General features: G+C 43.3%; 1 protein-coding gene across 2 annotated transcripts; it reads right to left on the reverse strand.

Annotated features, from left to right (window-relative positions):
- Positions 1–1,475: 1,475 nt before the first annotated feature.
- On the reverse strand, positions 1,476–4,558 carry LOC110805211 (protein DETOXIFICATION 35). 2 transcript variants are annotated; one of them, XM_056829303.1, is made up of 6 exons: positions 4,400–4,558; positions 3,460–3,528; positions 3,081–3,317; positions 2,897–2,946; positions 2,649–2,735; positions 1,476–2,028 (listed from the first exon to the last, which is right to left on the reverse strand). In XM_056829303.1, exons 3-6 carry the CDS (start codon positions 3,217–3,219, stop codon positions 1,975–1,977), a joined length of 330 nt encoding a protein of 109 aa, XP_056685281.1. In that variant the 5' UTR covers positions 3,220–3,317; positions 3,460–3,528; positions 4,400–4,558; the 3' UTR covers positions 1,476–1,974. The 2 variants fall into 2 exon arrangements, with proteins under 2 accessions (XP_056685281.1, XP_056685282.1); XM_056829304.1 differs by lacking the exon at positions 4,400–4,558 and adding an exon at positions 3,741–4,381.
- Positions 4,559–9,318: the final 4,760 nt, after the last annotated feature.

A 9,318-nucleotide genomic window follows, 5' to 3' on the forward strand; every position in this document is an offset into this window, starting at 1 on the left:
TATTAGACATAATAAAGACTCCTGTAACTTATGCAAATTATTATTCAATCAAATGAAAAATTTCAAAACAAACCACTCACTTTTTATGAGTTATATTTTTATAATTTTCATCTCCCGCCTTCAAATACACCAACTTTTTTGTGATAAATTTAGTGTCACCTTTAGCAATTCAAATGCACTATTTAATATTTTTGGTTGTTCAAACTATAAAATAATAAGGAGTTCCGTGCATCGCACGGGCTTGGAACTAGTTTTTTCCATTGCTTAACTAATTAGTTTCAGTGTTTAACTAATGGTTTTAGATCCTCAAGAGTTCTAAATTTAGATAAAACTATGTTTTGTAGAGTTTTATTAAAACGCTAGAGGATCCGGACTCTTAACTAATTAGTTATAGTAGTTACCTAATTGTTTTAATTTCTTAACTTATATGACACGAAGGCTTTTGTGTAAGACCGCCTCATATAAAAGTTTGTATTTTTTTTTCTTGAACTTAAGCGAATTATCTTTTGTATATTACTAGTGGTGGGCCGCGCGCGTTGCGCGCGGTGTAGTTAGGTATTTCAGATATGGCGCCGATGATGTTCTAGTGCTTACAAATGTATGGAGTAAGAATTTATTTGCTATGCACAAACACTTAGTTATAACATAAAGTTTACAACATTAAGGGATTAATATTCCCTAAATCAAACCAAAGCTAGTATGTTAATGTTTACAAAAATATTGAGCCAACATTCCCTAAATCAAACCACTCTAAGGTGGTTTGTCAAATGATATCTAATTACTATAATAGGTACAAGCTAGAGCCTTGTTCTTTGCTACGATGTAGTCATTTTCTGCGTTTTTCAAAAGTGAAAATACACCGATAAGCTTCAATATTTCTATGATTTCGTAAACAATTATCGACATTTCTGTTGTAAGTGTAACATTTGTAAACTTACCGATTACAAGCTGACATACAACATCAAGAAAATAAATCAAAAATCATCGGCAGCTTGCAATGCTATGGGCTGAATTAGACAATTTCAGCCCCTTTCTATACACCATTGCAGTTAGAGCTGACCTCACATGCATGCCTAAAATGTCAACTCCAATGTACCATTGACGAGTTGAGAAAGTCCCTACCAACTTAGCTGAAAAGAATATACAAGCAAGATTATAGCCCTCATGGGGAAAAGTCTCTATCCCTCCCAAGTAATCAACAAAATAGCTAATCAGGTATGGACCAACATACGAAACCAGTGTAGTCAAGCCAGCAAAGATAGCATTGCAAGCTGCCTCCCTCCAAAACGACTTTAGGAGTGCCCAAGCTAATGAAGGCTACTTCCCTCCAAAACGACTTTCAGACTTCATTTTTTCCCAATTCGAGTTCAAAATTTTGTAGCTAAATAGGATTATGAAAAGATAGAATTAGAACCCTTAACAAGAGGCAGGAGACAGAGATTTAGAGTACAGCAGTCATAATAGCAAGAATGATATACTCTGGTAACATGTTTCAGGAGTACATGTATTGCAGATAATCAGTAACAAAATTACATTCAAAAGAGGAAAGGTGATCATTTTGCAGCACCGACCCTCCAGAAGTTCAGTAAACTTTGAAAGGTGAGAAGATGCTCAAACAATGGAGACTTGGTGATTCAACATTATCATAAAATTATAGCAAAAAGAGGAAAGGCGATGATCTTGCTGAGGTTTCTAGAGAAGCAACGTCTGTGGCAGCACCGACCCTCCAACAATTCAGTAAACTTTGAAAGGTGAAAAGATGCTCAAAAATGGAGACTTGGTGATTCGGCATTATCATGAAACTATGGTTTTCCCTGTCACAGTGGTTAGCTCACCTCTTTGTCGTGGACAGCATAAGTTCTAGTCAAAACATCCAAATTATCTGCTATTAACTGAAGCTCAAGTGATGCAAGAACAGAAATTCAATGTCAGTTGAAGCAAGTCATTCATATGTTATCACCCTTGTTATCTGCATTAATTGATGTCCTGCCCACCCCATTTCTGCATTCGGCTGCTTGTTTCCTCCACCTGCAGGAGGCAACAACAGTCATTACTCTTTTCTATTACCAAAGTATTTTCATAATTAAGATGGAGTTTTGTTCAGAAGAAACAGCATTAAACCTTTTATGATGTCCATTGCACACTCAAGAAACTGTATATTTGAACTCTTCAATTCATCTCACATGTACCCAGGAAACTCGGCATTTTATTTACTCACAGGACAATAAGTTTGCCAGTAGTGCATATATTGTTGTTAAACATGCAAGACTTTCAAATGGCCAAGTTTAGTTTTAGACTTATGCTATGTTAGACAGCCAAAAGTTATTGCAGCTGGTTCAGCCAGTTGGTGAAACATGTGCATGTTTACAGACTATAATGAAGCCTAGAGTGTCCAGGTTATCTCAGACTGCCAGAGTATCAATATTCTACATTCGAAGTTTGAACAACAAAGACACAAATATTTGGTCCAATGGTTTCACTGGTAATTGCTCCTTCTATTATCTGTTAACTTTGAGTTAGGACAGGGGGGGCTTAATAACAGTTTCCCGCAAAATGGAGAAGTATTACAAGCACATATCTCCGAATTATGGCAAAGCAAACTATCAGAAAAACAAGGACAAAGTAACTGAAAGCTCTAAGATTCTCACCTCTTTATTCCAATTAGTTTTGTAAAGGATGAAGAGTAGAATGAGTTTCTGCAAGAGGGTTCCAGCTATCATACCGCCCCATAATCCCTGTCATTCATGGATCCATTTTTCAGAAAACGGGATCACTACTGAAGAAATATAACCATAAGTAAAAATGGTAAGGAAATTTATATTCAGTACCACTACTCCAAATCTGCAACATAGCCAAGAATATATCCAAAAGGTAGCCCAAAAGCATAATAGCACACCAAATTTATATTTGCCACAGTCGCTTTCCATCCTCCTCCAATGGCAACTCCTACAAATATCATAAAGAAACTAATTACTGAATCATGAAGTACTCAAGTACAGGGTGTCCAACAACCCGTCGATCAGTTGCACGCTGACAGAAAGAAAATATCACTATTAACATAGCATGAATTACAGAAATACCTGAAATGACAGGCTGAACACTGTTAAGAACCATTGTCACACCAAGAAGCCAGGCTAATTTAGAAACTGCTTGCTGCAATTCCTCGCTGTCAGTGTAAATAACGGCAAAATAGTCTCTAGAAACGAGGATAAGAGCCATCACAAAAGCCCGATGAGGAGAGACTGGAAGACTGCAACGTACACACTATATCTGGTCGCCCTTGGATGCTGGAATCCGAGCTCATTTGAGCACGAACACTAATAGTAACAAAAACCCCTTCAGAATCGATAGATAAATTTGCCAAAGCTACTTTATAGCTTCTATATGTATATGATCAATACAGAAATTCCCAACTCCCAAAACAAGAGAACTGAAGAATATCGATTATTAACCCATTACCTTACAGCAGCATTTATTCCGATGAATACCATATATAGCAGCATAGCTTGTAGTCCATTTAGATTCATGCTGAAACAGAAACAAGAAAATTGAATTGGCGACAATTTACTATAGATTGTCCATTCGGAGATGGTTTTGGAACTCAACCACTCAAACATAAAAAATGAACAACCGACTAAATGGATAAACCAATATCTTACTCTACGCCCTGTTTCATTAATGGGTCATCCTGTGCATATTGCAATAACAAGTCAGTGGGTTCAAAACATCAAATTCCTTACCTCTCTTCGTAAGTTAGAGATGACATATCATCTCATACACAAAACACAGTGCATTATTTTCCACACCCAACAGTTAAATCTTTGTAGAAACCAGCTTCACCCTCCAAATATCTAAAATTAGCTTCATATTACAACGGCACATGAGTCACAGGAAATCCCTTGATGATACAGTTTGAAAACTCATTCACTTTTATTTTACTTGCAAAGCCTTCACATAGAAATGTTGTTTAAGACTGACTAATTGTCAAGACAAAGCTAGCTGAATACTTGTATTCTCTCCTCTTATCCAAACTGTTAGACCCACATCTTCTAATTTTGAATATAATCAAAATTAAGTAATCAGGGGGCAAATTCCAATGATTTCAAAAAAAAACCACATGTCACTTAAACCTTTACTTAACCCCGCTAATTGCACCGCTGATATCCACAACCACACTCATCCTCTTCCACCCGAAACAATGGTGAGAAAAGGGGCAAAATTAAGCAAAACAATTAAGAAATTAAACAATTAATTGGGGTTTCGTGTTTCTCTGATATTGAATTGTATAATCCAACCACCAATTTTGGTTTAAAGAGGATGAAAATTAAGCACAAAATTTTAAAAATTTACAAATGAAAAGTATTTACAAATGAAAAGTATAGATATGGATGATGTTCACCTTGCAAGGATACACCAGATAGCTTCAATTCGATAGCGATTTGCTCGCTTTTCTACGCATGGCCATCTCTTAGATTGAAGTAAAATCACCAATTAGAGTAGAAGCTGTTCCGGTGTTGTAAATATGGAAACAATGGGCTTCGAATGAAGGCCCTTTCGTATGTGTTGAAGATCTTGCTTGTTTGAATGCGTAGAGTCCGAATTCACCTGCACAAGAGCAAAGTCACTAGCCTCGGGGGTGTTTCCGAGGAAAGCCCCTCCGATGCCTAAGTAAGAACGATGTTCGGATTCTAGAGAGAGGTTCTCTAGAAGAGTAGTCTTAAGGCGATAAATTGGACGTACCTTGAGGTGTGAGCCTTGGCGGCCTATTTATAGTGTTTGCTTAATAAATGTCCATAGGTCATTTATTGCTTTTGGGCCTTGGGCCTTGATGGATGGCTGGCTAGCCATTGGTAGGTTTGATGCTGTTTATTTAGAGCCATTGGGCCTTGGACTTAGTGGCCCAATTGAGAATCAATTGGGAGCCCAAACAACATGCCCCCCAGACCCGGTCCATTTAGAATTAAATGGGTGGGTTTCCAGCTGTCAGAAGTCCGAAAGTTCCCTCTCTTTTTTGAAAAGGGATGATTTGCATTGATGACAAGTGTTGGGAGTTGTATTGTGTCGTGGAGATCGTGGGTTGAGGAAGTTGATGCGCCCCCTTTCTTTTCTATAAATACTGGGTGCTTTGCTCTTTTCGAACTTTTTACTCTTTCTTTCAAACCCATTCTCTCTCTAAATTCCGGCGATCGCAGTTTTTAAGTTTCTTCAGATCTACGAAATTCGGCCAACTTTGGACTTCGGGAACTTGTGTTGTTCGTTTTATCGGCAAATTCCGCTTCGGAAAAAGGTAACTTGTTTCTGAATTCTCCTTTTTTCTTCGCTCTTCCTTCTACCCCTCAATCTAAACCCTAGACCGAGATTTCGCAACCATGGCAAAGAATAGGGGCAAAAGCAAGTTCGTCGTTGGCTCCTCTAGTGAGAGGGAGAACGCGCCTTCGGGGAGGTTACCGAAAACTTCGAGGGGTCGGCCTTTGGCGAGGCAGGTGGAGAAGCGCTCGATTGGTTGGGATGCTTCCGAAGATGATGTAGTTGGTGGGTCTGGCGTGTCTGAACGCGCAACTTCTGGTGAGAGAGCTGGTTTTTCGGGTGCTCGCCGTCGTTATCCCGAGTTTCCAGTTCACTGGACGGAAGCTGATCCGAAGGGCAGGTATGCCTCAATTTTGCACGAGACCACCAAGATCGACGGTCCGTTGGAGAAATCGGTCAGTGGTGACTGGTTGGTGGAAGCGAAGTTGGGGAATTATCATCGGAAGGCCGAGGAGCTATACGGAATTCAGCATGCCTTGGGGTACTGGTGCGAGCTTCCTGAACAAGAGCGTCCTCGGGTGACTCATCCACCGAGGGGGTTCATTTCTGTGTACACTCATCATTTGGAGAACGGTCTCCGCTTTCCTTTGGATCCGTTCGTATCCGAGCTTTTGGTGTCATATAACATTAGTTTGGCCCAGCTCACACCCAAATCTATGAGGCACATAATCGGATTTAGATGGGTGTGTGACAAGAAGTCCCGAAAGAGGGGGGAGCCGAACTACATTACGGCGTACCCTTATCTTAGCTCTGACCACAATTGGAAGACGGAGTGGTTGCTTGTTCGTGTGCCGACGGATCCGAAGCATCCCAACTTTTATCGTCCTCCGAAGTGGTTCGTGGCTCCTGATCCTGATATGAGGGGTGTGGCAGCTCCAGATCGGAATCATCGCCACTATGTGGACCTCCTCCAGTGGTTCTTGGCTCAAGAGGATAACTATCGACTGCCGTCTAGCTGGCTCCCGAATCTTAATTACATTTTGCGGGAGGACATTCTTACTGTTGCCGGTCTCAGCAGGATTTTTGATAGGGGTAGGTGTCTTTCGGCTGAGACCGTTTTTTCAGTGAGTTTGTCCTTCTCTTTCCTGCTTCGTTTTGCTGACATATTTTGTGCTTTGATTTTGCAGAGTACGGCTTTAGCTGCATTGATCCTAAGAAGTTGGGCATTTCTTTGGATTTGAAGACTATTCACGACCCGGCTCCCGAGTACAAGTTCGGAAAAGATAACCCTCGTAATCCTCGCCTGAAGGATTACGTGTTGTCTCCTTCGGGGGTTGCTCGGATATCCGAAGTTCGAGCTGATCCGTGGGATTCTGCCTCCTCTATTGAAGCTGTTCCTGTGAAGGTTGTGCTTCCTGTGTTGAAGACAACTTCGGACCCGGTGAGTGTTCATTTATAAGCTCGATTTTCTGTTTGTCTTCTTCTTTTCGGTTGGCCGTCGGCTAACGTCTTGGTCCTGGACCATCTTTTTAGGGTCCTGGGACTGACGCTGTGCCGCGTGCCGTTCCTTCGGTTTCATCTCCGGCTCGGATAGATATCTCTTTATCTAGGAACCGGGTACTTCACGCTTTTTCTCTATTTCTTCCTTTTTCTTCTTTTACATTTGTTGACCTTTGGTCTCCCCTTTTTAGGATCAACGCAAAAGGAAGGGTAGCACTCTTCTGAGGCCTTCCACGCATCCGAAGAAAGCAAAGGCTTCTCAGCCCTCGGAGAAGGTATTTGTTCTGACTTGGAGTTTTTTGTAGTCCGTTCTCCCTTTTTCCGAAACTGATCTTTGAACGCTTGCTATGTAGGAAGCGGTTTCGGAAGTCATGCCTCCTCCTAAGAATCTTCTTCACTTCATGCCCTTGCCAGGGCAGAAGTTAAAGAGTGTGGTGGTTGCTGAACCGCCGCCCGTGGACCAGCCGCTGATCGAGGAAGATACCATCCCCTCTCCACTGAAGCCATCTGCTGCTTTGGGGATCGAAGTCCAGGATATCACCGAGGTGATGGAGGCGATTGAAGCCGATTTTGTTCCTGGTTCGGATGTCCCTGAGGTGGCTGAGGAGAAGAAGGAGTCTGCTGATCTTCCCTTCGAGAGAGAGAAGAGTTCAGACAAGGAGATGGTAGATCTCTCGGGCCCCGAAGCTGCGGTTCCCGAGGTTCAGAAGGAGGTTCCCTCTGCTGGAGAGGAGGAGCAGCCCGAGCAAGGTCTGACGAGGAAGATGTTGTGGGCAAAATTACCGTGCCTTCGTGTACCAATGAGGACGTGACACATGGCACGTATTGCGCCCCCTAAAGCAGAAATCATACGAAGTCTACTCCGAGGCATGGGTATTAATCTAGGTATCTACAGTGTATGTATTTAAGTGTGTATAAATGTATGTATAAAACCTATACCTGGAAAGGGGCTTAATTAGTATGTATCCCAAGTGAATGACTAAGCACAATAGGCCCAAACAGCCCACTATTGCCAAAAGAGGCCAGAGAATTGTAAGGAGAAAGGACACGTGTCCTCCTCCCATTCCCCAGCCAATCATGTAAGGGGAATATTAGGTCATTCCCCCAAAAACCTAGTACTATAAATATTCCCACTTCCCTAGAAAAAAGGGTCACAATCAATACATTCTAGAGCAATTACTGCTCTGCCTTCTCTCTACTTTCTCTCTCTATAAAAATACAATCTTGTTTAATCTGTAAAAGTTACCAAGAAACCTCCCAGGTATCTCACCGGAAAAACCCCACAACATTTGGCGCCGTCTGTGGGGAGGTACGGTAACATGGAAGATCAACGACAGGACAACGATGCTGGGCGGCCTACACGCGTAGAGCGGCCACCCCTCGAAAGAGAAATGCCGACTGAACATCATACGCCGGCCACAAGAATCACTGAAGATGCCGCACGTACATTTGCGGCCGGGCACACCCCTCGTCACACTGCCGAGGTAGAGGTGCTCAGCGAGGAGGACGACCAGGCCAATCGCACCCCTCCTGGAGGACACCTGGATCCTCGGGTGGATACGGTAATAGAGGAGAACCCTGATATGCCTGTCTCTGTGGGTGCTCTTCGGGCTATTTTGGCCGAGTTCCAAGCTGATGTAGGGAAGACAGTTAATGCTGAGGTACAGAAGAGTATGCTGATTTACACCACTGCTGTGGCTGCAAATCATGAGAGGCCGGCAAGCAATAGGCCAACACTTTCTTTACGCCCCCCAAATGTCTGGACCAGGCTGACAGGCGAGGACCTAAGGAGACAGCCGCCAACAAGTCAGCCAAATCAGACCATGTCTTACCTACCACGCCGAATGCCACGGCGGCTGGTCGGAGAAACGTCCCGAGGACGTGAGCAGCCACGCGCAGAGCAGTTGCCCGACTCTGAGTCGGAACTTTCTGACACCGGGTCAACCCCCGTCATGCCGGATAGACCTCTCCCTCATCCAACTTATACGCATCTGAGCCAGGCACGTCCAGGGGCCACCCGTCCAACCCGTCAAACTCGCGGACGCGAGTCCTCCCTGCGGCTACCTTACCCCAGGCGTCAAGACCCTGTATATCACATTCAGGAGGGGGTGTCCAACATGGCATTAGGGCACACCACCCCTTTTGCAGACTCTATCATGAGAGCCCCGAGGGAACCCAAAGTCAAGCCGCCCAACATTGATGCTTACGATGGTACCACAGATCCGGACATGCACCTCTTGGTTTACCGGCATCACATGTATGTCCAAGGAACAACTGACTCAACTTGGTGTAAGTATTTCCCGGGCACACTCAAAGGAGTAGCCTCTAAGTGGTTCGAGAGACTTCCAGCCGGAACTATTCGCTCTTTTTCGGAGCTCGAGCTATTGTTCTCTACTCGGTTCATGGCTCACAAGGAAGAGAAGAAGACGAGCATGCATCTGAGTAGGATTCAGCAAGGGAAGGACGAGTCCCTGAGGAGTTATGTGAAGAGATTCAATCTAGAGGCAGGGCAAATTCCGGATTTGCCAGATGGTGTTGCATTCGATAACTTCATTCGAGGGCTTAAAAAGG

The sequence above is a fragment of the Spinacia oleracea genome, chromosome 5, assembly GCF_020520425.1.
Source record: "Spinacia oleracea cultivar Varoflay chromosome 5, BTI_SOV_V1, whole genome shotgun sequence".
NCBI lineage: Eukaryota > Viridiplantae > Streptophyta > Magnoliopsida > Caryophyllales > Amaranthaceae > Spinacia > Spinacia oleracea.

Coding starts and splice junctions, on each gene's coding strand:
- LOC110805211 (XM_056829303.1), bottom strand. CDS start 3,219: ATGGCTCTTATCCTCGTTTCTAGAGACTATTTTGCCGTTATTTACACT. Junction 2,736..2,896: donor CTGTGGCAAATATAAATTTG/GTGTGCTATTAT, acceptor CATGAATGACAG/GGATTATGGGGCGGTATGAT. Junction 2,029..2,648: donor AAACTAATTGGAATAAAGAG/GTGAGAATCTTA, acceptor TGCCTCCTGCAG/GTGGAGGAAACAAGCAGCCG.